Below are 26,186 nucleotides of genomic sequence, written 5' to 3'. Positions count from 1 at the left end.
GGGAGAGAGAGAGAGAGACTAACAGAAGATAGATGGAGAGCGAAAGAAATGAGGGAGTTGGAAAGTTGGGAGAAGAACAGAGAAGAAGGGGAGAGAAAGGTTCTTTGTTTGGCACATCATTAAACTATAAAGCATGAGAAGTCAGACAGAGAGACGAGAAAAACAGATTGAGAGAATAAAGTGGAGTCTTAAAACACAACTCGAACAAAACTGTATCTTCAGAATGATAACATACTGCCTACCGCACACAACACAGAAAATACATGGAAGAGTGGCATTCTGGAGACCATTTTCCACACATTATATGAAACGTCAAAATAATATGTTCAGAATAACATACTACTCTTATTATATCTGCAGTGTGTGTACTGTGCATACATTCACATATTTTGTATGCATAAAATTCCATGGATGACAAACTACACTACCATTCAAAATTCGGGGTCGGTTTTTAATGTTTTTTTATGTTTTTTTTATGTAAAAAAAAAAAATATATATATTATTATTTCAAATAACTGTTTTTATTTTCATATATTTTAAAAGTAATTTATTCCTGTGATGGAAAAGCTGATTTTTTTTTAGCATCATCACTCCAGTCTTCAGTGTCACATGATCAGGAAACATTTCTTATGTTTATCAATTTTGAAGACAGTTGTGCTGCTTCATATTTTTGATGAAAACATGATACATTTATTTTTAAGGATTCTTTGATGAATAGAAAGTTAAAAAATCTTTTGTAACATTATAAATGTCTTTACTGTCACTTTTGATTAAATTAATGCATCTTAGCTGAATAAAAGCATTCATTTCTTTAGGAATACTATGCAGTATGCAATAAGCAGTATATTAGTATTTCATGTAAAATGCTGCATAAACAATCTGTGCATTGTGACATCCCATCAGACTATCATAATATTATTTGGAAAACACTTTTCTTCAGAACCACTATTTATATCAAAAATCAATGAATAAAATACATTTCACAAAATTCCCCAGAACCTTCTATCTGCAATCTTATGATTATCTGGAAATTTCTGCACCAATCTTTAGTTTCAGTTTGGCACTTCCAGACACTGGTGCTGGCTGTGTTCTGGCTTGTCTCTTGTGGCAGGGAGGATCTATTATCCCTCTGTTCTGATAAGCACCCCAGGGCCAAAGTCGTGTCATGTCAGTACCAAGCCCTGCTTTGTTTACATTCTGAATCACTTCCTCTAGAACTGGACAAATGGTGTGTGATGAGTCAGCGTGAAGCTTAGCGCTTCATGGTATAAGAGCAATCAGTCTGAGATTATTAGAAAGAGGAGAACGTGTGAGCTGTGATTACAATCAAAATATCATCAAATATTAACAGCAACTTCAAACGAGTGGTTGGCGCTGAAGACGACTAGAAGGTTGAGGTATGAACGTGTACTGGCATGCCTGTGTTTGGGTGTGCATGTGTGTGTGGGAGAAAGAGAAAAGTAGAAATCAAAAGCATACATGTTTATTCATGTAGGGATGAGAACTAAAGGACTCCAATACTACTAAAAAGTGAAATCCCCAGCTTCAGTGTCCTATATATTAAGCATTAATTACATATTATTTTACATCTAGATTTGTGTATTACCTGCGGGCAGGCCTTTTCCTCGCAGACGTTCACGAATCTCTTTACTTCTTTCTGGAAGTGACTCCCTTTCGCTCTCAGACAACAGACCATCCAGCTAAACAAACACACATGCCCAGAATGAGAAAGACATAATCATTCACTCTTATGGGAAAGGGATTACAAGAAAAGAAAATGGCTGCATCACAGGAATGAATTACATTTTAAAACATTAAAATAGAAAACAGTTATTTGTAATTGTAATAATATTTCACAATATTACTTTTACAGATTTGTTTTTATTGAATAAAAATGCAGCCTTGGCAAGCAAAAGAGTTCTTTCAAAAACATTACAAATTATTTCCAACCCAAAACTTTTGAACAGTAGTGTACTTTAAGGTGCACAATGCATTTTTTTTCCTCAAGCCACCCAAACCATTTAAGCTACAAAAAAAATAAGATCAATTAAAGATATGGTTTAAGTAAGGGATAATGTATAGCGAGGCGGTTGTTATGAGGGTTATTCACTATAACAACCGCCTCGCTATACATTATCCCGCTTATTACATGGCTACCTACAAAATAAATCAATAATTTGACACAAAATATTGATTTAAAAAGGAGTTTATTGATTTAAAAACGATTGTATTGCTTCCGCTAAAGAAAATAGTCCGTTCCGCGTCCATAGCAACGCTCTGTTTTTCATGGCAACGGTGTGTTATACTTCGCAGCGGTCTGTTATCAAGAAATAAGAGACCGCATTCTACATTGGAATTCAACCAAGCCATGTAATAAAGTTCAATAAACTATTATTGATTTGTTTGATATGTATTTTGATGAAGCAAATGAATAAAACACAACATCCAGGAAAAAAAATTGGGGGAAAATAAAATAGAATTTTGCAGAGAAAATGGATTTGATCGGGCCTTAGAGGGTCAAGATTGCTAAACAAAGTCAAAACACCTTTTGAATAAAATGGTCAAATTTTTAACTCTGAATCGGGGTTGCTGGAGGAAGAAGAAACACTCATGGTGGAAGACATGGGTTCAAGATGAGGGTTGCTCATCACATTTACCTCCCCAGTGTGGAAAAAGATACACAGTGCAGAAAATAAGAGCAGAAACATGTCTGTTCCTGGCAATACACTGTTTCTGTATCGCTGAGCAATTAAACTACTGGGGAGAGTGTAGCTAGAAACAGGATGTGACATCAAACATGAGAAAAGCACAGGAAAGACTGTTAACCACCTTTTTAATTGAAAGCTGTTTTATAGGGCTGGGCTGTGCAGGCAGTTCAGTTAATAGGAACAGTATGTTCACACACTTTGTGCTGAATCATTATTGCTTGGATGTGATCAACTAACAAAAAAATTGAGTTGGGAACCAAGAACCAGTGCTAAATTAAAGCAGATTAAAAATATATAATGTTTATTCTATATAAATGTATTTTCAATAATAAGCATCAAAAAAAGTAAAATACAGTTGCTAATAGAAAGTTGCCTTTGCAACAGAAAACAATAACACGACTGTAGTCTGATTCGCAAGTAAATGACTCTAATCAGTCATTCAATGAATTGAAAAAATAAAATAAAAATAAACTCAAACGTTTAGGTTTGAATCATTCTATTGACTCATCCATTCACTGAGTCAGAGTGGCTATTTATGTACTTGCTGATCCGCAAGTCATTCCTTTTGTCATATTTAATCTACACAACAAAAACAAGCATGTTGAAAAAAATACATAGGCACGTACCTGAGAGAGACTGCCAAGAACGAGTCTCACCAGCCTCCTGACATATGAAAACGAAGGGTCACAGTTGGAGTTACGGATGTGAGCGCTGCAGGTGTCCAGAACCGATCGTGCGGACAGTCGGCTGAGTGTGGAGTCATCACACATGTTGAGCAAGACTCTGTTCAGGTGTTCTCCCAGTTTCATTGGCTAAAACACACATGAAGAGGTCAGTGAAAAGATACAAGAAGATGCTGAGTCATCTAGAATCTATTATTTGTCTGGGCCAACTGAATTTATTTCCATAAATTAACTTGGCAATGGCAGACATCCCACCTCTTCCGGAGGGTCCGGGAGTCTCACACATATAGATAGCGGCTCCCTGAAAATTATATACATCATCCCGGAAATCGAGCGAGCGAGAAAGCCTGTTTCCACCTGGTATTAAGATGCATTTTCAGTCATCTGATCACAAGTGGTCAGCCAATCATTAGTGTTACACCTGGTATCATACGTTTCAAATGCATCTTCTGTGACCACTTGAGTTCGGATTTTGTGGAGACCCTCACCTATTTTTTCATCACACTCAACTTCATCACTTTCAGCGCACAAATATTATTGAATGAACAAACCCATGTTAGGCGGTTAACACAAATTAATATAATAGTATAATATAATTTTTTAATAATATGGTGGGTGTTGTGCCATATTGCCCGGAAATGAGTTTTTGCAGGGTGGGATTCTCCATTGATTCAAATTGATGTTAGCATGTTGCTAAGCTAACAACGTAATACCCTACAAAGCACTATAAAATACATAGTACAAACAAATACTGGGTTAATATATTCAATTTCATTTGATTTTAACCACTCCTTTTGTACTGAATTTAGTTCCATAATTTAACGATGTTTCTATGTACAGCAGAATGAAACCGCAGACTCGATTCTTAATAGATATTAGCATATTGCTAAGCTAACAATGTGATGCTCTATAAAGCACTGAAAATTACATAGAATCAAATTAAATTGTATATATTAACCCGAAATTTATTGGTACTAGCCATTCTAAATCACTCCTTTTCTATATTAAATGAAAAGTAAAAGTAAATTGAAGAATTATAAACATTAAATGCATTGAAAGCCTCACCTGGCTCTGAGGAATCTCATAGTCTGCACCCCAAAACAACGTCATGCCAAGCGAATACATGTGCATCTACAAGGTAAAAAGAAAACCGAAATGTCATGTGACAATGGAGCAGTTTATGATTGCATTTGATGTTTCAGTCCACATAACAAAATGGAGAAACAACAGACAGCGTCATTCTGATACATTTCAAGAAGCAAAGGCAAGTGCGAGTGAGCTTGTGTTGCCAAAAGCATTTGCTAGCCCACAGTATGTTTCAGGTCTTAATCCGCATCAAACTTTATATATAGCACATCTACATAGTTTTGTGTTTCTTCCCCGTCTAGTTCTTCTGTCTGTTCCTCTTCCTAAAGAATAGCTTTGAGCACAGAATGTCCCAAAGTCTGCCAAAGAATGCAAAAGATCCTTTAACTTCTCTGCAAATAATCATGCCTTGACTCTGCGGTGGTGTATCGGTCTCTCTCGAAGAATGTCATGTGTACACAGAAGTGTACTGTCAAAATGGTTTAAGAGCTCAAATGTATACATAAAACAAAATAAATGGTTGCTTGATAGAATGAAAGTAGCTTTCCTCACTTTTTGGCGACAATAAATAACAAACTTGTTTTAACTTCACTTTTTCTCTCATATTCACATGCCATCGTTCAAAAATGAAATAAAAAACATCTGAAATAACCTCACTGACAACAGACTCTAAAAGTCTGAAAAGTAGAAAAAGAGCTTTTCAGAATTAAAAATAATTCACTATTTCCTACCAAATTTAAATTGATACCAGAAGTCATAAACGAGAGATTTTAAATGGGAAACAACAAGCCCAACAAAAATCATTCAAACTACATAAGGTACCTTTTCCATATCAGAGAGCGAGGAGAGGTTGAGACCGTCCAGCACCTCTGGAGGAGTGAAAGCCCGCAGGTCCTTCTGTGTCACGTTCTCATCCGTGAAAGAGATGTTTCCGGAAGGCATGAGCAGCAGCGACCATGGAGAAATGATGAATCCCAACGCAGACGGATCGGTTGAACCTGAGGGAAAACAAACATGCAAAGTATTACCACAAGCTTGACCACAACTGCAGCTCCTAGGACATCTGAATCTGTAACAAATTCTTAAATATAAAAATGAGATGGATAGATCGTTAGACAGACAGAAAGATGGATTGCTGACTGATTAGATTGATAGAGTAATATCCTTTTTTCAGATATCCTTTTATCGGTCTATGGGATTTATTAAGTTCAGAAATATAATGTTCCTTTGAAAACTATGGAAACAGCAAAGTTTCCAACACTGGCTAAGTTCGGAAGTTAAGGAAGATTATGGCCTTGGGCTCAGAACATTTCCTCGACACGAATACAGCACGATCTGACTGTGCACGTTTCAGGAACTTTGGAGATTTGGTGGTACAAAGCTAATTCTTTTCATCCGGACAAAGACATGTAATAAAGAGCTGCATTATTCTGTGAATGAGTGCATTTCCTTAAAATACAAGGCCCTTGGGTTCTCTCTCAAAAAGATGATTCTGTATGACAGTTCATTTTTCTTTTTGATGTTTTTTTCCCTCTTCTTTTGTGCTGCTGTAGGCGCAAAACAATGGAGCCTTTGCAATACGGCCCTGCGGTTTAGATGGAACAGCTGTGCAGAAATAACTCCTCTATTACAGATTAGGATTCAGTGGAAATGTGGAATTGCTTTTGAGAAACCTACTTTTTATTATTTCATGTCACGTATACCAGAAAACCAGAGCGATATCTCAAAACGCTACAACTGAAAATGTACAGTAGATTCTTCTATTTACTAAAGCAAATGCTGTCACCATGATGATAGGGTGTTATGGGTCAGTGAGATTTTTTTTTTTTTTTTTTTTTTACAGAAATTAATGCATTGACTTGATTAAAACTGACAGTAAAGACTATTATAATATTACATTATTTTGTTTTAATTATAATTAAACAAAAATGTCCATTTCATATGAATGTTGTACTTATCTATTTATTTAAAAAAATCCTGAAAATCACGGTTTATTTGAAATACTTGTAAAACTATTAAAGATATTTGTAAAACGGTTTTCAACATTGATAATAATAAGGATGTTTCTTATTCACCAAATCAGCATGTCAGAATGATTTATGAATGATCATGAGGGAATGAAGACTGGAGTAATGATGCTGAAAATTCAGCTTTGCATCAAAGGAATAAATTACATTTTAAAATATATTCAAATAGAAATAATATTACTGTTTTTCCTGTATTTTTGATCAAATAAATTCAGCCTTGGTGCACATAAGACTTGGGGTTTATTTTGGCATTTAGTAACATTCACATCAGTAGCTCAAACAAGTTATGCTCCTATTACTGTACTTAAGAGTTAGGGGTTTGTGCAAATTAACATAAAATAAATTAACAGAAACATTTAAATAATGTCAGAATGTGTTCTAGAGAACAAATAAAAATGTATTCAAGCAGCGATGCTATAAAGCACTGGAATTCCCAAAGTAAACACATGTTTCCTGTGGAAACTGTCTGACCACAGTTGAACCTCAGTGAAAATATAGCAGTGTCTTGTTTAGCTTCCAGCACAGATATTCCAGCAGCTTTATTCAAATAATCTCCTAGTAGAACTACACAGGTAACATACCTTTCTTTGGAATGCACTGCAACTAATTCTCAAAAGCTGAAAATGCTGGCATGCTAAAGCTCAGAGTCATCAAGTTGTTAACTGGAAGGAAGCTGACGCACAGTTGGAAATATCTCAGAACGGGCCTATCTGATAAGTTTTTATCTGCCCGAGTGGACAGATAATATACTGCAGTTCTCGAGCCCAATGAAGTATCAGCCAAAAATAGCATCACAAATTCTCCTAAGAAAGAGAAAATAGATGGGAAAAAAAAGAAGAAAAAAAATCAAACATGTGCTGTCTACTGACTTGGGTGTCTGTTTATTTAACCAGTATCTGTTTATTTGAGATGCTCAAGATTACTGTGCAAGGACAACCAACCGAATGACCTAAATACCCATTTTAAAGCGCAGGAAGTGGTGGAAACTTTTGCATTATATATATATATATATATATATATGAAGAGATCAGATGCAAAAGCCTCTAAGTGCCATCTGAAATTTTCTTCTAGAATGATCATTTTTATCAAGCATGTATATTTAAGTTCAGTAATTTCACTTTAATGACAATGAAAATTACCTATGAATTGTCATTTAAGTGCAAATACTGAACTTAAATATACGAGCTTCATAAAAATGATCATTCTAGAAGAAAATTTCAGATGGCACTTAGAGGTTTTTGCATCTGAACTCTTACATACATACATAATATATATATATACACATACACACACACATACATATAATATATATATGTATATGTATATATATTATATGTATGTGTGTGTGTATGTGTATATATATATATATATATATATATATATATATATATATATATATATATACACATACATATTATATACACATATGAAATTTAAAAAAAAAAATATATAAAAAAAAAATATATATATATACACACACACACACACACACACACATACATATAATATATATACATATACATATACATATACATGTATATGTATATGTATATGTATATATATTATATGTATGTGTGTGTGTGTGTGTGTGTGTGTGTGTGTGTGTGTGTGTGTGTGTGTGTATATATATATATTTTTTTTTATATATATTTTTTATTATTATGTGTGTATACTGTATATTATGTGTGTATTAAGGGCTGGGCGATAAAACGATAACAGTAATTATCGCGATATATTTTAATATATTTATTATTAATATTTTTTATTTATATAATATATATTTTATGATATACTGAATACAAGCAGCGCCTTCAAATTAAAACGGCATGTTACACAAAGCAAACTTGCTGACTCGATCAAGTCATGTCCCATGACTCTCGTCCAGGGCCCAGAATTTCTGCAAACTCTGTCAAGAGGGACCTTTGCCAGCAAGTTTTCACCCCAGAGCAACTCAAGGCCAGATAACAAGCTTCTGTGAGACGAGGAGAGTCCTACTTCTCCCTGCAAACACATACCGAAGCAGCTACATCATCTTTATCATCATCATCGTCCTCCTCGACCCTGAAGACAAAGGCTTAATTACGTTCCAAACCCGACTGGCTAATGGCCAGGTCCGCTGAATAAAGGGGGCAACGACTGTCTGGGATGACGACAGAATGAGAATTGTCCACCGACTGTGAGAAAGACTTGTCGAGAGCCTCAAGATCTGTGCGGGAACGACAGATATCGGTCGAGAGGAGCTGGCATCATCTCAATCGCCGCAAACTGCCCACCAGACTGCTCTTTAGGAAACCAGGGTGCAGGGACAATAAAGAGGCTTTTGTTCACAACGTTGACACACAACACAGTCATTCTGAGACACAGAGGACGGACATAAGGCTGAGTAAGCCTTCTCATAAATTTCGCAGAAGTGTTACCCTTCCCTCCAGAGACAGAAAAAAAAATGATTCTTTGAATCAGACTGATAGGAGCTATTTTTGGTCTGGCCTACGCTGACAGCTTTTGAGGAGGCCGGAGATTTATTCGAATGACTTTTAAACATGAGTGAATTGGCTTAAGACAGAACTGAAAGTACCATTCTACAAAAGAATCGTGTTGAATGTACTGATAAAGTCATAGCTGAGGCTTGTAATGGCATTGAATTGTTTGCAAGAAAAGGACAATCCAGCGAATGTGGACAGCAAAATATTTTTTCACATTTAAAGATATTTTTGTGAGGAAACAGCATGGGCTGTGTGGCATACTTGTGGTCTGTGGTTTTTCTTAAGTAGTCGCAGGGTTTTCACTTTAAGTCATACTAACCCTATTTCAAACATTCCCTGCCAGTTATCGGTAGAAAGGATTAACCAGTAGCATTTTTCGTCAACCGGGTAGAGTTTTTGGACTATCGTCTCTATCGCGGTTGCGTTCACGTGAAGTTGCTGTGCTGCGCCGCCACGAAAGCTTATCGTTTGCATGCGTTTTTAAAGTGTTGCGGTTTAAAAACAAGTGATTTTAAACCGCTAAAGTGCAGTAAGCAGCGAAAGACAACTCATTTCGCTATATGCATGCTGTCAGAGAGACTGTTTTTCAGGGCTGTCTGAGACGAGCTCACGTGAAGACGCTCATAGAGCCTGTGAGAACTGAACTGAGGGCTTTTTGATGACTAATTGGGCTTGAACAGTTAAATACACATACGTGTCAAAGTGGCCATGTATTTGCAAGTAAACAGTCATTTATGTCCTAAGCAAAAATAAGCTGTCGAGAAAGAAAACTGTGCAGTCTGTCTTAAAGTGACGGCATCCAAATGCACCTGCTTTCGTTATTAATGTTAATCAAACAACAACAAAAATATCTCACTGCTCTAGACTGAATCACTTTTGTAGCTTTAATAAGAGTAAATGTATATTTAATTTACACAGAGAAGACTATGCAGGTGTTTTTTTATACATTTGATTATATACAATTTATGTAGTATTTATTACGTTTTTCAGATAGGTCATATCGCCACCCCTAATGATAACCATAGTTTCCACCAAAATAAAGTTACTGTGGTTATTGCTACAAAAAAGCTATTCTAATCTTATAGCAACAATCATCCAAAAGAATGACAGATTTGAACAATTACAACAAGATATTGGACTACAAATAACTAGATTTTAACATTTTCTAAGAAAAAAAAGTTAAAGCTTAAAGTGTTTAGATTGTTTTTAGCGAATTGCTATGTGGTTGCTAAGGTGTTTTAACGCATTTCTATGAAGTTGCTAAGGTGTTCTGAGCGCTATAATGCTTGCTTTTACAGACTGCATTATGGTTTTTAGCTACATAATAGTATGTAATATAAATATAGTTATATCACATATAATATAAATAGTTATATAATACATTAAATCATATACAGGTGAAACTCGAAAAATTTGAATATAGTGCAAAAGTTCATGTATTTCAGTAATTCAAATTAAAAGGTGAAACTAATATATTTAGTATATACTATAACTATATACATATGCATGATTATAATTTTCGGAGGGCCGACATTTCTGTATTTAAAATCCTTTTTTTTTTTACTGATTTCATGTAATATTCTAATTTTCTGAGATTTTGAATTTGGGGTTTTCATAAGCTGTAAGCCATAACCATCAAAATTATAACTTTTGCACAATATTCTAATTTTTCGAGTTTCACCAGTACAACCTAGGTTTTTTTTTGGTGGAAATTTTTACTACCATGGTGTGGTAATTTACACACAAACACAAGGTTAGCGCATGAAATTCCTCCACTGAATAGATACCGTAATGGATTCCTTCCGAAATGTTAAACCAGGACATCTTGTACATTTAACAAACAAGAATGTTTGCAATCATGACAAGAGGAAAGAATAGCTACAAAGTTTCAGGTTAAAGAAAGTTGAAATTGCAACATGCTGACCAAACCAGAGAAACCAGGTGAACGAGGAAAGATTCAGACAAAAAGAGAGTGAAAATAATTAGAGGGGCAAAAAAGGATCTAAAAAGCAGAGACAGCGAGACGTTCCCTGAGCGCGTTATTGCAATAATTGAAGAAATGGAATGTAAATCTAACATTCCAAAAACTATTAATAAAAACACTCTGAATGGCACTGCACTGGTTTGGAACACACAAGGTCAGATTTTTTTCAAAATAAAGCAGCATTCTCTGCATGTTACTTGGCAACAGAAGCTACCGGGTTCTGAAGAGGTCAAAGATGATGGTTTCCTTACAAACACATCAAACTCAAACCTGCAGAATTCATGCCACACTCTAAAATAGGAGACTTGACTCACAATTGCTTTCAATGGGGATAGTTCTTTCTTTAGTATATTTATAATCACCATTTCAAAACTTTCAATTTGTCAGCCATCTTGGATACATTCCTTTTTACTGATCTTCTTGCAGTGCATTGTGGGATTTCATTCTTTGTGAAGAATACATTCAAACCTGCAAAATTTGGCCAAATGAAAAGAATACCTTTTGGAACTACCTTCACATAAGGAGCATGACCATGATAACTTAAAAATGTTGCCTATGTAGGCAGCTCGCTAGGTTTTGGTACAGATTCCTCCATATAACTTCCTTCAGTTTTGGATGACTGGCGTTTACACCGCATTTATGCAACTTTATGGCTTGCACTTTAACCAAAGGAAGCCAGATAGCTGGTTTCATTTGCAAAAACCCTGCGTATTTTGAGCAGATTGCTGAACACTTTGGACATGTTTTATCAACAAACGTTCTTATGTGCTCCAAAGATACCAGACTGCAATCCAAGGTCTCTGATTGTCTCGGCCATCCCAAGGCCAACATGGCTGGGTACCCTCGGGAGATGTGGGAGTTATCAGCGCGGTTTACCTCTGCGGAGGAGTTCATGCAGGCTCTCTGCGCTCTGGTTCAGGACGGCCCAGACCTCCTCCTCCTGCAGCGGTCCTCCTCTCACCTGCAGCGCCTCAGCCAGAGACACATGCATGCTGCCTACGGGACCACAGAACACATCAATGTTATTCATACAATCACCATCAACATTGTACATCCAGGACATTTACAAGTGCTCTCTGCACATCTATGAGGATTTTAAATTCTGAAGAACCAAATATGTATCGGGTATTTGCTATTATTGCTAACTTGGCAAAACTGTAGAAAGGCTGCATCACCTACAACAGTAGCCTAAAACAAATTCTACAGTAAATATCTGTTTGGCTATTGTTAACCAAGTGATGTCAGCCAACACACACAAAGTAATTTAGAGGAGGAGCGAGTAACGGAAGATTAGGAAGATACATTTTTTCTTTGGTATAACATGAACTGATAAGTCAGGCACAATAAGATTTTTGGTAGCACTTTATTTTATAGTCTTGATCCCCAAGTATATGTACTTATTATAGTAATTATGGGTAATAACTAGGTACTAACCCTGAACCTAACCCATATAGTTACCTTATATGACCCAGTACTTCCTTAGGTAAGTACACTAAGTACACTACTCACACGTACTGTAAAATAAAGTGCAGCCTTTTTTTAAATGCCTTACTGTACCCAATTTATTGCACTAAGACACAAAATATGTATTAAATAAATGGGGGTCATTTTGATTTCACGCTGGCTTAAAGAAACAGCTGCACATTTACCTTCTAAAATGCACCATATTTCCGAGTGTAACAATATTCATCTGGAAATAATGTAGAGCAAAGCTTGATTTTATCCATAAGGATTTGAATGGAACATTATATTATTTGCCCCGCCCACATGGCCATGGAATACAGGGGTGGGTGGAAGAAGACGTAAAACATTCATGATTATTAGGATTAGGTGAGGAGAAATCTGTGATTCTTCCATTTTAAATGTGATCCTGAAAGAGAGAACGCTGCTGAAACTGCACAGCTGATCCAAACAGTCCATCAATCGCCATAATGTCACACCAAAACAAGCAAACCTGTGTGTGTCCTGTCAGGTCTAATTGTCAGGGTGGGGTCAGTAACACTTGCAGTGAAATTGTTCGTCATTATGTTAACCACAGCTGTAGTTACAAAGAGCCATAAACCCCTGGAAATCCCAGCATGCTGTGAGGCAAGAGAGACAGAGGAAGCTCAGGGTTTAAGGGATTACTTTTGAGCGGGCATTATGCGGGGCTACCTAAATGGTTATATGTCACATTTCAATTGAACTGTGGAGTCAGACTTTTTTTAGGCAACGCGTGCATGCATGAAACATCAGAGCACATGTGACATGTTTGGAGATCAACTTTTGGGGAATTTTTCATTTTCATATTATATAAAGTGATAAAAATTATATTAAGTGATAAAGGTAGTTAAATAAAAATAATTAATAAAACCTGAGACCACATTTGGGAGAAAATTACAAATATTTGTTAAAAAAAATAAAATAATTATATATATATATTATATATATATATATATATATATATATATATATATATATATATATATATATATATATATATATATATATATGTGTGTGTGTATATATGTATTTATACCATTTACATACAATTACATTAAATACAATCACAAACAAGCAATAAATCAGGCTCAATAAGGCCAATTTATCAATTCATGTTATCTGAAAGTTACAAAAAAATCTGTAATCTTTCATTACAGTTTGGATAAAATATAAAAACAGGTTTAAGGGTGGAGCGTAGAGGTGTGTGTGTGTGTGTGTGTAAATAAATGTTTATCAACGGTGGCTATATTAACGCTCTAAATCTCATTTTCTGAGACCAAACACCCATGAAGAATGCACTAAAAGACATGGCAATCACCTTCCATCTAAGATACTTAAGGCCCCAACGAGAGCGGCTCATTCCACATAAGAGAAAGAAAGCTCTACAGATTGCCGCATATTTATGCAGGAATGCCATTGGGGATGTGAAACTCTCTGAAAGAGGGATATGAGGAGAGGAAAGTATGATCCGGACCCCTCCCGCACGCCTCATTAGCCTTTAGTGTGGGGGGCTGTCGTATGCAGATTGTTTTCCTCGGCTTTTGTTATTCCAACACAGCCAACGAGTGGAATGTTTTCCCCCGTCTCTCAGGGTGCAGTGGAACACTGGGTCATTCCCACCGGTACGTTTAGCCACAGGAGAACAGGAGAGAACCAGTGTAAGAAAATATGGCAGATATTCATTCCAGTAGAGCAACACCAAGGTCATGGCCGGTTCAATTCCAAGGGAATGCATGAACTGATAAAATGTCACTTTGGATAAAAGTGTCAGCCAAATGCATAAAAATGGGAATATTTGGAATGGTAAACTACCAAATAATTGAGTAGTTTGCACAGTATGCACTGAATACTTGCATGACTTGCTACAAGGAATACAGTATTTCACAATACAATGCATTTGACTTCCCTTTAAAGACATATTCCAGATTTAGTACACACATAATGTGGATTACCACAAAAATTTACTTCCATGGAAGTAGTCACTCATTTTCTTTAAATAGCAAAAGACTGATCTACAGTGAGGCACTTACAACAAAAGTGAATGTAGCAGATTTTTTTACATTAAAATACTTTAAAAACAGAAAAATTCAACGTATATAGTACATGTACTAGACACACAGATGGATATTAAATAGGCTACAGCTCAGTCTGACAAAATTATGAATTATTATGAATTTTCAAGTAGCCAGAACTAGTCAATAAGGAAGATTATGCAGACACTTAATATTTATGTGTTAACATTTTAAGAAAAACACTATGCAAACATTTTAGTTTTACATCATTTGAAACTGCTACAGCAGCGGGGAAGATGTATGAGCAATAATTTGAGTTATTTTAATGTTATGTTTAGTTTTACCTAAAACCTTCCCTGTTCAAACAGTAATACACAAATGTGGACGTGTCAATATTCCCTTTTACAGCAGATTCAGTTCAGAAACAACTGACAGTCGTAACCTAAATATGATTTTCAGTTGCAATAATAAATTCTAAAATTCAGCATTAGTAACTTAATTTTCACGCCATCGGTCACACTGAAGAAAAAGTAAAAGTTTCCCAAAATAAAAATACTTTGTTACTGTCCATCACTGGAAAAAGGCAATTAAACTGTACTTTTACTTTTACAATACGGCATTGTGGGTGCCGATTCTGCCGAATTACATGTGCAACTTAGTCATGTGTGAACAATATGTTACATACTGCATGCAGATACAATACACCATGATGCAGTATGAGATACGCTAGCATTCCATTCTGAACATACTGTAGCATCCATTACACCTTCCACCCAATGTGAGCTCTCACACCCAAGTGTTTACTTCATTATGTAAATTTCAGAAGAAGTTTCTTTTCCCAGTCATTATGCATGGTGGCAGTTATTTCTAAAAATGTTAAAAGACATCAAGCAGCACTGAAATGCTCAGGACTGCAGGGGAATTTGGGTTATGCGGAATGTAATCACTTCAGGGAGAAATCTTGCACGTCTGGGGAAAAATGTTTCAAAGGGAGGAAGAAAAGCCTGTTTTTAAAGTGTATTTTACACAACCAAAAACACACAAAAACAACACAGCTTCAAACTACTTCTGTAATATTAAGCTTTATAAAATGCCTATTTTAAAAGGCCATATTTTAAATGCGATTTCCCTGATGACCATTATTAATTTTAATCAAGGTTTCTTGCAGAAAAAAAAAAAAAGTCACAATTTAAAAAGTACAAACATTACATAAAAAGCATAACATTTTTACATTTATTTATTTTATTTTTTTGCTACTGCACCTTTTTTTAACGTTTTTATTAATATTTGGTATGTTTTTATTTTTACATTTTCCGTTTAATTTTAGTTAAAAGTTTTAGTAATTTAGTTTTTATACATTTTATTTCAGTTTTACTTTTAGTTATTTTTTACATAAGGTTAAACTAAATAAAAATGAGAAACTTATTGGCAACTGAAGTCAGCATGAAACGGAAGTTGTGATAGTATTTCCTTCCCTATTGTGACGTACATCTGATTGAATCGGCTTCTCAAACAAGAACAAATGTAGGGCGGGACTTGATTTTGTTCATGGGGAATTGATTGGATGGTTGTGGTTTGCTATTGGTCAATCTAATGTGAGTGACGTTGCCCCGCCCTCACGCCAGTAAACACGTCATCAGAGAAGAGATGTTGCTGCAAGGAAGGGAAGTTATTTTGATTAAAGATTAAGAGGGCACATGAATTAAAAAATAATAATAATAATGATGTGCACGGACAAATAAATAAAGGCTGCAACATTACTCAAAAACAAGAATTGGCCATTTTGATTTCATGGTGTCAAAGTTACGTTTGTTTTTGTATATTTTATTTTATTTCAGTTAACATTTATTTAATTTCAATTAATAAAAATGTTTTTATAGGGTTATTTTCAGTTAAGTATCCCACCATTTTACTGAACACTGGTTGTGATTTGCTATGTAAATGTGGGTAGTTATATACAAAGTTGCTTAATGCTGTGAATTTCTTAATGAGCCAGTTTTGCAGCTTATTTTCCATAATGGTCAAGTAGAATCTTTTAAATTATGGAGATTCAAGATTTTCTCTAGACAGCGGCAATGAGCTGAGACATGAAACTAAGCACTAAAACTAGTCAGTACTGAAAGAAGAGCTGCAATGGATGGTAGATTCAGGCCAAGATTATTCCCCCAGTGCCGAGCGAGCTGGGAAAACACAAACAATGAGCGTGGTCAGGGTTTTCCTGATCACAGTAATGAGGATTTTAAAGCGATTCATCTTTGAAACGTGATATCTCATCACGATCCTCATGCGGGTGAAACCCCTTTACCCAAAAGAAACATTCCTGGACTGTGTAAAAAAAAAAGAAAGTTTTTTCCACATGAAAATACAATTTGAGTCTTTCTACTTCACCTTAAAAATTCCATGTTTAATTCAATGGTACTTGCCATTTCTTTATAATCATTTATGAAATTTACCAGAAATTTCTGAATGAAAACTGTTTCAGAGTAAATCCAACACTAATTTTATTCAGTGTAGAGACAGGGTTAATGAGATAGGCGAACAGGGCTTGTTTTAAGTCATCTTCCAGATGATACAAGCACTCTGTTTTTCCCATAAATGCCCGAGACAGCAGTCATCATTTCAGTATTTTCCATTTAGCTGCAGAACTTGGCAGTATGCAGATTCAAGAATAAAACTCTAGAAGCAATCTTTTTTCTTTTAAGCATGGGCTAACAGTTTCCAACAGAACACCAAAGCCCAATAGAGAGGATGTTTAATTTTCTCATAACATTAATCTGTGGTTGGACCCGGTTAAATCATCTGTAATTCTAAAAACAGCCCGATGCCAGTAAGCTGAGCCGAAAATCTTTCTTGGAGATGCTTTTGACCGAAGAAAGCAAAAAACCCTCCAAACCCCCACAATCCTTTGCTGGATCCCCTTACCTCTCTCTCTCTCTCTCTCAATCTCTGTTAAAAAATAAGGAAAACTTAAGAGCCAGGAATACCTCATAGATTTTCCAAATACAGGTCATTGAGTCCTAAAAAGCTTGTATGACATAAAACAGGAAGCAACTATCCTTCCTCAAATTAGGTTCTTCTCATTTCAGCTTCAAAATAGTAGTTCTCAACTGGTGGGCCATGACCTAAAAATTGGTCGCAGGTCTGTTCTGATAAGGTCATGGACAAAAAACAATGTCAAAAAGGAATAAGAAGAAGCAACTAACCATATAATCACACAATTAGCAATTAGGAGAGTAATGTAATCCAAATCTAATTAATTTATAGGCTAGAATGTTCATTTTGTTGTTGGTGTGCAAACTGGCATGGGACAAAATAAAAAAGTGCATTATATGTATGTGTGTGTGTGTGTGTGTGTTATACATATATACACACACAATAACTATTGCACAATAATCCCTGACAACACGCTTCGCTAAAGTAACAAGGCGACTGGAAGGACCAGATTACTGCACCATGATGAATCAATGCATATTTCCTGCAGCATTAAACAAAACACTCTTTTACATGGTAGAGGCAGAAGAACTCCCTTTTACCCTGGATGAGTCACTACTTGGCTGAAAGATAAACCCCGCCCCCGCCCCTGATCTTCATCTCTTTTCCTATTCCACCACTTTGCTTGTGCAAGTTCATCATGATTGTTCACTGCTCAGAAAACCTATCATTTCTTTCCATTTCTCCCATTTCTAGTAAAAAACAAGGTTGCGGAACAGAACTATGGCAATCAACTCCTCCTTTTCTCTTCTTCTTTCCTCCACAAGCTCCACCAGGGCTGGACAATATAGTCTATGCAGCCAATTAAGACTCAAAATGTTTAATTTATGAAGTAAAAAAGTTTTTAAAAGATTGTTAATAATCAATGAAAGAACCTTATTTTCAGAATACAAGTCATCATCATCTAAAATGTACTGTGACTTATAATGCAAATAGTGCCAAATGACGGATCCAATATACAAATACAGGATCAGTTTTCTTTCTCAGTTGTTCACGTTCACTTAAGACGTAAGCAATTGTGTTTACGAGGATACTCGCTGAGACTGCCATTTTGAAATAATTCAGAACTGTATTCGTTGTGTTGCGTTGTTTATGAAATAGTGTGCGAGTTCCGAAATGATTATTCTTTCACGTCTTCTTGCGCGTGAATGTTTTAAACTCACTTGAGAGTTAAAACTGACTAGACTTAAAAACGCATGCAAATGATAAACTTTCACTCTGTGATGGTTAAACTAAAAATCGCATGCATTCCGATCAGTGGGGCCTGGTCCATACGGATCAACTACGATCCCTACTCAGGCCTATTTGACATCACGCATCCAGCAATGTGACTATCGTGGATGAACACATCTCAATGTCGATGCTGAAATGATATATTGTGCAGCCCTAATTTCCTCAACTCCAAATGTACTTTAATGCCAAAACCATTTCTATATTCAATGTTTGCTAGATCCAATGTCAGTTTTCTGATCCATTTTGTAATGATAATGCTTGTAATCCACACAGTGTTGCTCTGATCCCAGATCAGTGAGGATGAGAGGTTTCTTTTCTTTTTTTCTTCTCCCAATGGTGTGATCAATCAAGCCCTTAAAGCAGAGCTCTGGAGAAAACCAGAGGCCTCCAGAATAAAACTGCCCACTTGTAGCTGCTTCTCAGGGTCAAACACACTAATATTCGCCACGTGTTGAGCCTGGGCCAAAGGGATACACACTGTGCCCGGGGCAACAGCCCGGTTTGACTTGGATATACTGGTAGAACATAAAATATACCAGCTCTCAGTAAGTTTCCATCCTGGAAAACCCCAAAATATGTGAATCATCCAGGGAAAAAGAAAAAAAACCCAAAACAGAATGGCCATTTTTATTTTAAAGCTTACTCTGCATGTCTCGTTTACTGCACTGAAAAGAAAATTAACCAAAGCAAGAACACAAGAACACCCTGTGTTAACGCAAAAGTAAAATGAGTCATATCAAACACTAGCAATGACACTCCCATTCAAAATTATGGGGCCAAGTCTCTTCTGCTTAACAAGGCTGCATATATACAGTAAAAACTGTAATTTTGTGAAATATTATTACAATTTAAAAGAAATGTTTTCTATTTTAATATATTTAAAAATTAAATGTATTCATGTGATGCAAAGCTGAAATTTCAGCATCATTACTCCAGTCTTCAGAGTCACATGATCCTTCAGAAATCATTCATGCTGATTTGCTGCTCGTGAAACATTTCTTCTTATTATTATCAAGTTGAAAACAGTTGTGCTGTTTAATATTTTTGTGGAAACCCAGATTTTTTCAGGATTCTTTGATGGATAGAAAATTCAAAAGAACAGCATTTTTTTAAACAGAAATCTTTAATCTCACTTTTGATCGATTTGCTATATGAAAATCGTATTGACCCTAAACTTTTGAACAGGAGTGTATCATAATATAAAACATTTACCCCCGGTTTCACAGACAAGGCTTAAGTCTAGTCCCAGACTAAAATGCATGTTTGAGCTGTTTTAACTGATAGCAACTTGCACCGACATATCTTAAAATATGCCATTGTTTTGTCTCAAGATGAACACCAGTAATGTTTTTTTTTCTATGGCATGTTTATAAAAGCTACTTAAATGTCCTAATTGAACTAAGGACTAATCCTGGCTTAATCTAAGCCCTGTCTGTGAAACCAGGCCTAAGAGATTTATTTCCATGCCCAAAAAGCCATTTTATTTCAATCCACATCAGCAGCAGCACTAACTCCGAAACCTAAACATTTACTCAGAATAAGCACAAAGAGTGCAAAAGAGAGAGCAAATGCACATTTTAAAGAAAAACACCTCACACAGATGACTGAATATGGCCGAACTAAAAACCTGAGCTGTGAGCGTCTGGCGTGTAAAAGCGCACTGAGTTGCGGTTCAGCAGAGATGGAATTTCCTCAGTGGAGACAGACAAGAACAAAATAACACGCTGAAAGAGCAGAATTAGCATCAAAGGTGAGAGGGTGCGGCTTGATCCAGGAAGCCATCAAAACTGAGACTTCCGTTCAACACATTTCTCAATCCAGCGAGAAAGATCTCCTTAGAGCAAGAGCGGAAAAACGTGTGGACACAATGCTTATGTTATTCTTATGTTATAAATCAGAGGCCAACCAAGACTGTTGTGCCACTTTATCAAAGTCGCCTACCGACTGTTCACCCGAATGTTAGGAAACAGAATAAACATTTACACAAACGTAACAAGCAAGCAAACCAGTGCTCGCGCCCTTTCTTACCCACCTGCCAAATGCACCATCCACATGGCTGTTACATCACATAATAAGCACCATAATCCATCCGAAAGGCTCATAGCAAACAGAAATACACAGCAGATGGATTCAGACAGTCAGAGGTGAACTCATGCACTGGACGAAGGTAAACCTCTTTCACTGTCGGCCTACTTTCACATCCATCAAATTTTAGTTTAAGTACTCAAAACGCAGGGATAAAACTGATGGACTGAAAAGCCAAAGTTCAAATGTGCTTTTGCACGAGCTGGATTGCTAAAGGCCAGCTCACACCAAGAATGATAACTGTAAAGATAATTATAACTATTAGCATCCACACCAACGCATAATGACGTTCTATTTATTATACACAAACTGCAGGTATGTTGTCTGCCACTTTAAATGCTCAAGCTCTTTAAAGTTCGGTGGATTCTGATTGGCTGTGAATGTTTTTTAAGCGTTCATCATTTGGAAAAGAAGTTTTTAAAGTGATTCCAATGACATTGTTACTCGGTGTGGTTATGATATGCTATTTATTATATGTGTGCACTGTAGTTACATCGTCTACCACTTTAAATGCTCGAGCTCTTTAAAGTTCGGTGGATTCTGACTGGCTGTCAATGTTTTTATCGTTCATCATTTAGTGATTTTAATGATATCGTTCCTCAGTGTTGTTAGCGTTATAGTGTGGACGTCTTTATGTTCACACCAAGAAGTATAACTATAAAGATAACTATAACGATAACTTGGCGTCGACACCAACAGATGACGACATTCGATTATTATAAGCGAGTGATGCTGTTTAAATGCTCAAGCTCTTTGTAGATTCTGATTGGCTGTAAATGTTTGAATCGTTCATCATCTGGAAAATTGTTTCTCTGTCTCATTATCATTATAGTTGTCGTGTGGAATCTGCTTTTCTTTTAAAATTTAGAACTATTCTTAAAATGTTATCTTTTTCGTTAAAATCTTTGGTGTGAACGGGTCTTAAAGATGCTGTATGTAATTTTTTTGGACTGTAGTAAAGCATAAAAATACCATCATGTTTGCAGTTATTTAGGAAACACGCTAAGTTGACATTCTTGTTTCTATGAAAAACAATTCTACAGCCAGTTATTCTAATTTGAAATATATTTCGTGTTGAATGTCTGTTTTGGTACGTGTAATCCCGCCCACTGCCAATTTACCCAATAGTATTTTGACACTCTGGGTTGCCAGTTGGCAGAAAACACAGCGTATTGCAGCCATGGAAGCCAACAAACAAACGGGGTCAGAGATCACAGATTCTACCTGATCTAAAAAGCCTCAGCATCCATCTTAAACCAGAGGCATATTAAAATACCAATAAATCAACTCGTCTCAACCCTTCCATTGTCAATTGCGTAAGCTTGTTCCTGTTCTCAATCTGGCAAACCACATGAGCTTCATGAATGAGGAGGAGGGGCGGGGCAAACAACTCTCTCCAATATTTTGAATTTGGACTGCAGTGCCTATTTCAACCACTACCTGTCAATATTACATACAGCACCTTTAAAATCGGTATAAAAACAAAGTTGCCATAGTATTTTTTTCCCTATTGTGAAAGACTCCACCATATCCAGGTGAAACGGTTTCTCGAAAAAGAAAAAAAATTAAGGGCGGAACTTGAATGAATTGGATCATAAGATGGTTGTGATTTGCTATTGCTGTGAGCTCATATGAGTGACAGGTTGTCCAGCACTCAAACCAGTAAACAAGAGAAGAGAAGAGATGAGCAAGAGGGAGGGGAAGTTATTTCAATTAATGAAGTTACGAGGGTATATGAATGAAAAAGAAAAAAAAATTGCAATGACATCCTTTGTAATAAACAATGCAATATTACATTTTTTTAAAAACAAGAACTGTCAATTTTGATGTCATGGTGACTTTAAGTCTAAACCATCTCCTGTCCAGCACAAATGAACTTTGAGACGTTTGGCTAGACAAGATTACCGAGCCAGATTCGCACAACCCAGATGTAAGCAGTGCCCGGACTGTACTGCAATAGAGACATGAAACAAAAGATCCATTGAGCTCAGCGCAGAGGATAAAACAAACCTTGGGACCACCGCACCAAAGAAAACAAGAACTTGTATTGGCCCCTATAACTATGGCTGGATGAATCAGACACCCTCAGTGTCAGGAACATTCCTCTGTGCAAGAACCTTCTCTTTCACTGATAATTCTGTGAACTGCAAACCACACAGCATAATTTCATAAGAACTCCTCATGTTTATACTGGAAAGAGACAGTTCCGCCTGCCATTAGTTCAGGGGTGGCATCATGGGATATAAACAGACTAAAAATGACAAGTTTCAGCTCTCAAATGACAGCTTTAGAGAGCTGAAGTGCATGAGGATGAAAGGTTACTCAAAGTCATGATGATGGTCATCAGGATATAAAAAGCAGAGTACAACCTTCTAACTTTTGCAAAATGTACTGTGGAGGTACCATAGTATTGTAATTTTCTGGGACGATAACACTATTGTACTGAATACAGCTTTCCCGCACTTTTTACATTACTTACTACAGGTCATTTATGATTACAGGATTTTATAGAGATGCAGATTTTTAGGTCAGGTAATAATCCATGGAATTACTTATTGAGAGCACCACTAAACTAGTCTAGAATTTACTTTACTAGGCATGGACATTACAATATTAAAACTCTCTTTCATTAATGTATGAAAGATTGCCATATGTACAATGGTCGTCAAATTGTGAAATGTTGTTCTAGCAAGAAATACCATGGCACTTTACTGTTAATTTGAATCTTCTGTAGTAGTATCACATAAAAAAATAATAATAATAATTTAAAAAAAATTCGAACTTTTATACAATTCCCCATTTAACCAGGCCATATTATTAGGCATCAATGACTATATCCGTGATATTAGACTTGCAGTGTTGTGATTTGGAGGCCAGGCTACAAAAAAACGAGCCAAAAAATGACATGCCTACAATAATAATACCAAATGAAGATAAAAAGTCTTTCATTTCAATATTACTGACTGAAACTACATGTTAAAGGCACAAAATTATCCAAAGAGACCCTCAAGTGGACCAATGGTAGACCAATGACCATCAGGAAAACACCTGCGGTTACTTCCAACTCGCTCCACCATCCAACACTGCAACATTGGGCACAGTTTGTAGCCTATTTGCAGAGCTCATATTTTTACATACACAAACGCCTTCTTGGAACTTGCTGTAGACTGTAATAATGAAATTTGAATAAAGTTCGAATAAAAGTCGCATTTTTGCTCGAATACAGACATAAACCTTTCCTAATCCAAAGCCTGGTGCCTCATGGTGTGCAAAGCTACTTGCGGGGTTTATAGACCAATATAAAAGCTAGTAAACTTTGCAAGCAGTAGCATCAAACTCAACAAAGTATTGATGTAAAAACAAAAACTTACCTCGCAAATAAGTGGCCTACAACTTCAAACTTCACTCCAACTACCAGCCAGTGCGCAAACAAGAGTCCAGCATCACATCCACCAGCAAACCTGAAATGGAAAACCAGCCCGAGTCGAACTGGCAACAGGTTTTACTTCATAAGATCTACTTCGAACGTAAGGTCCATGATCTCCGTTTAAAAAAAAAAAAGTAACCAGCACTCCTTGTCCTTAAAGGATAATGCGTAAAATGTTGCGAGTAAACAGAGGATCTTTTACGCGGCTGAAAACAGGCAGCGCGTCTTTGGTTCCTCTGGGAAGCCGAGTCACCCTTCCAGCCCGAGAGGTTCAGATCTCTCTCTAGCGTCTGTGAGCCCTCCTGCTCGCGGGAGAGAGGGAGTAACCAGACACCGCACTCCTGCCTCTCATTGGTTGCTTTCCACCGGAGCAGGAGCCGTCACACCAGCAACATGAGGCGTCTCTATAGAAACTCTCCTCGACCGGGAGGAAAATACCACGAAAAGTTGTTAGAGTGAGGCGCAGTCCACGGTGGCCACGCATCCAGATATGTAGCGCAACCAAAACAAAACATCTGAAGAAGTGAGCAGGTTTTCGAGTAGGGTTTTCTTACCCTTCTTGGATAGTTCACCCAAAATTAAAATTTTGTCATCATTTACTCGCCCTCAGGGTGAGTAACGTTAAATGATGGCACATTTTTCATTTTTGGGTGAACTATCCCTTTAAGCGTGACGCATTAAATGATCTCATTAAATACCTACATATTTGCATATTAATGCCCAGTGCTACCTGTTGCAACCAAGACATTTAACTACAACAAATGTGATGCAAATGTGATTTAATTAAAAATAAATGCACAATTCTACCTCATTTAACTTTTTTCAGAACGTGAGACACAACTTGACACAATGGCACAACTTTAGTTTAGCTTTGTTGTATGGGAGCAACTAACCTTTTGTCAAATGTATCCTATATTTAAATATAATATCAGAATATTTAAATAAAGCACTCTTGTGTATGTGTAAAACATGTCTTTGTATGAATAGCCTATAGAACATCAAAGACAATCATCAGAAAATACTAAATTATCCAAAATCATCATAAGTGGGAAAATCTAAAATTACAGGATTATTTAATAATATTACTTTAAACATTTGTTGTTTCTTTCAGTTGCAAAATATTGTGAAGAATCAAAGTAGGGGAAGCTCACCCAAAAATGAAAATTCTGTCATAATTTACTCAACCTCAAGTTGTTCCAACCTTGTTTTTGAATTCATTCTTCTTCTGAACACAAAAGAAGATATTTGGAAGAATATGGGTAACCAAACAGTTGATGGACCTCATTGACTTCCATATTTTTTTCCATACTGTGGAAGTCAATAGGGTCCATCAACTGTCTAGTTACCGACTTTCTTCAAAATATCATCTTTTGTGTTCAGCAGAATAATGAAATTCATACAGGTTTGGAACAACTTCAGAGTGAGTAAATGATGACAGTATTTTCATTATTTGGGTGAACTATCCCTTTTAGAGTTCATGCTGTTACACCTCGCAGTGTTTTGTAGTGCCTGAAATTCTGTTCTGGGGTCAGTCATACAACCTGATGCTTGCCGTGTGTTGCCTGAGAGCTACTGAGGAATGAGAGGTTAGTACTCCAACCACAGAATTCCACCTCCACCCCTCCTCCCGTCCCATCTCATCTCCAATCCTCCTTTCCCTCACCCTGTGCCATTATTGACCCTGGAAGTCTTTCTTTAAACTTGAGCAGAGCTTCCTACTTTACCTGGGGCCGCAGGGATCAGCACACATGTCTGCATGTGAACCCTGCAATACATTAAAGCTTGTTGCATACATGTTGTTTTGATCAGAAAGATTTATTTTACTTTAACGCTTTCATTAAAACATCTTAAACGGTGTCTTGAAAATGTCTTTTTAAACATGCAAGGGTATAACGGTATAACTTGGCTGAGGTAGGAAAGAAAGGGTGTGTGTGCAGTGAGTTAGCACTGTTCATATGACTAACAGGGGGAAAACTGAGTTTCAA

General features: G+C 36.4%; 1 protein-coding gene across 5 annotated transcripts in view; it reads right to left on the bottom strand.

Annotated features, from left to right (window-relative positions):
- Positions 1 to 24,495, bottom strand: part of ptpn13 (protein tyrosine phosphatase non-receptor type 13) — a 71,094-nt gene extending 46,599 nt beyond the window's left edge. For all 5 annotated transcript variants that reach the window (XM_084136148.1, XM_084136149.1, XM_084136152.1 and 2 more), the window contains exons 1-6: positions 24,146 to 24,495; positions 11,848 to 11,967; positions 5,300 to 5,475; positions 4,457 to 4,522; positions 3,335 to 3,520; positions 1,607 to 1,700 (exon numbers count right to left, since the gene is read on the bottom strand). In XM_084136148.1, the coding sequence (XP_083992274.1) occupies positions 1,607 to 1,700; positions 3,335 to 3,520; positions 4,457 to 4,522; positions 5,300 to 5,475; positions 11,848 to 11,962 (637 nt within the window). In that variant the 5' untranslated portion in view covers positions 11,963 to 11,967; positions 24,146 to 24,495. The remainder of the gene's footprint in view (positions 1 to 1,606; positions 1,701 to 3,334; positions 3,521 to 4,456; positions 4,523 to 5,299; positions 5,476 to 11,847; positions 11,968 to 24,145) is intronic.
- Between the last annotated feature and the right edge of the window lie 1,691 nt (positions 24,496 to 26,186).

The sequence above is a fragment of the Abramis brama genome (assembly GCF_963993115.1).
Source record: "Abramis brama genome assembly, chromosome: 15".
NCBI lineage: Eukaryota > Metazoa > Chordata > Actinopteri > Cypriniformes > Leuciscidae > Abramis > Abramis brama.
This window is presented reverse-complemented; position numbering and strand designations above follow the sequence as displayed.